Raw genomic sequence first — 1,790 nt, forward strand, 5'->3', positions numbered from 1 at the left:
TCATTAAGTAACACACACGAAAATCGTGTCATTTTTAAATCTCCTCAGATCCATCTTTTCGAGTCTTTTTATACGAGACTTCTACTTGATTCCATGTATAACAATAATATTTTGTATCATTTTAAATCGTCATCTTTCCAGGCTCGTCAATTAGTTTGCTATGAATATCCCATAAATTCTGTAAAAAATAATACATTTTAGACTATATTAAATAATAGATTATGATGATTTTTCTATATAATTTATCACATAGTCAAATTATTTGGATTCTAATTAAAATTTCACAATGCAGTACCACTAATAAAAGTTTTAAATGCGCATTATTAAACAGTTAAAACTGTATTTAATATACAAAATAAATTAAGTTTATAAATAACATTCAATTAATAAATGAAAGTTCTACAAATGTTGATAATAAACTAAATTTTGCAGGATTTTCATTCTACTATACATAATTTTGAAAAAACTAAATACATGTGTTTAACTTATATTTATACAGTATTAAAAAAATAACTACCATTTTAACTGTTTTGTATTGTACGACGAACGATTGCATCTCCATCTTCTTCAATCAATTTGTGATGTACAGCACTGAGAGCCTGCATATTATACAAATTCATTGCAAAACGAATTTACAAATTGTTTTAACTAAGATGTAAATATGTATGTTTAATCATAAATATGTACATTTATGAAAAATTCAAATAAATTATTACAAATCTATATACCTTGAAATATTTCACTGTCTTTACACGTAATTCTAGAGTTGCATCTTCATCACAGATAATTATTGTACGAGGATGTTGTTGAAAAGCTGACACAGTCCACATATGATTAATACCTTCTTCTATCGCTTTATAAAGAGCAAATGCTTTATGAGATCCTGTGATGAGAATCATTACTTCTTTAGCATCCATTACTGTGCCAACACCAACAGTCAGTGCTTGTTTTGGAACTTTGGAAATATCATTTCCAAAGAATCTTGCATTAGCTTCTAATGTATCCTGAGCCAATGTTTTTACTCTTGTACGTGATGCTAAGGAGGATCCTGGTTCATTAAAAGCTATATGACCATCTGGACCAATACCTGAAGAATAATATTTCATTGTGTAGGAAATTAATTTTGTATATAAACTTATTTGTATAATAAAATTGCATACCACCAATAAACAACTCAATACCACCAGCCTCTTTAATTTTTTTTTCAAAATCATCACACTCTTTTACAAGATATGGCGCATTACCATCAAGGATGTGTACATTTTTTGGATCTATATCTATATGTTTAAAGAAATTATTATACATATAGTAATGATAAGACTCTGGATGATCCCTGGGTAAATCAACATATTCATCCATGTTGAATGTTTTTACATATTTGAAGGAAATTTTTCCTGCTTTATGATATTCTATAAGTTTTCTGTACATTCCCAAAGGTGTTCCACCTAAATAAAAAATAATAATAAGCAATTATAACAACCAATCATGAATGAGTTTACATTAAAGATTTTAGTTTTACTTTTAATATATGAAAAAAAATACCTGTTGGAAGACCAAGAACAAAATATTTATTTTCATGTGGTTGAAAATCATGAATTCTTTTTAAAACATATTTGGCAGACCATTCTGCCACATAATCTACTGTATCACAGATCACTAAACGCATTTTGAATTTATAAGTTTCTACTTAACACTGAAAGAAGATATAAAATTACAAAATACAGTCAAAAAATGTGTGTAATAAAAATTAAATAATTGATAAAAATAATATATCATATACCTTCGCCAAT

General features: G+C 27.0%; 1 protein-coding gene across 1 annotated transcript; it reads right to left on the bottom strand.

Annotated features, from left to right (window-relative positions):
- Window positions 1-521: 521 nt before the first annotated feature.
- LOC108579126 (glucosamine-6-phosphate isomerase) lies at window positions 522-1,666 on the bottom strand. The gene is made up of 4 exons (XM_017942580.1): window positions 1,543-1,666; window positions 1,161-1,445; window positions 729-1,087; window positions 522-599 (listed from the first exon to the last, which is right to left on the bottom strand). The coding sequence occupies exons 1-4, from the start codon at window positions 1,664-1,666 to the stop codon at window positions 522-524; spliced, it is 846 nt and encodes a 281-aa protein (XP_017798069.1).
- Between the last annotated feature and the right edge of the window lie 124 nt (window positions 1,667-1,790).

The sequence above is a fragment of the Habropoda laboriosa genome, unplaced genomic scaffold, assembly GCF_001263275.1.
Source record: "Habropoda laboriosa isolate 0110345459 unplaced genomic scaffold, ASM126327v1 scaffold14, whole genome shotgun sequence".
Taxonomy (NCBI): Eukaryota; Metazoa; Arthropoda; class Insecta; order Hymenoptera; family Apidae; genus Habropoda; species Habropoda laboriosa.

Coding starts and splice junctions, on each gene's coding strand:
- LOC108579126 (XM_017942580.1), bottom strand. CDS start 1,666: ATGCGTTTAGTGATCTGTGATACAGTAGATTATGTGGCAGAATGGTCT. Junction 1,446..1,542: donor TGTTCTTGGTCTTCCAACAG/GTATTTTTTTTC, acceptor TTTTTTATTTAG/GTGGAACACCTTTGGGAATG. Junction 600..728: donor AGACAGTGAAATATTTCAAG/GTATATAGATTT, acceptor TATAATATGCAG/GCTCTCAGTGCTGTACATCA.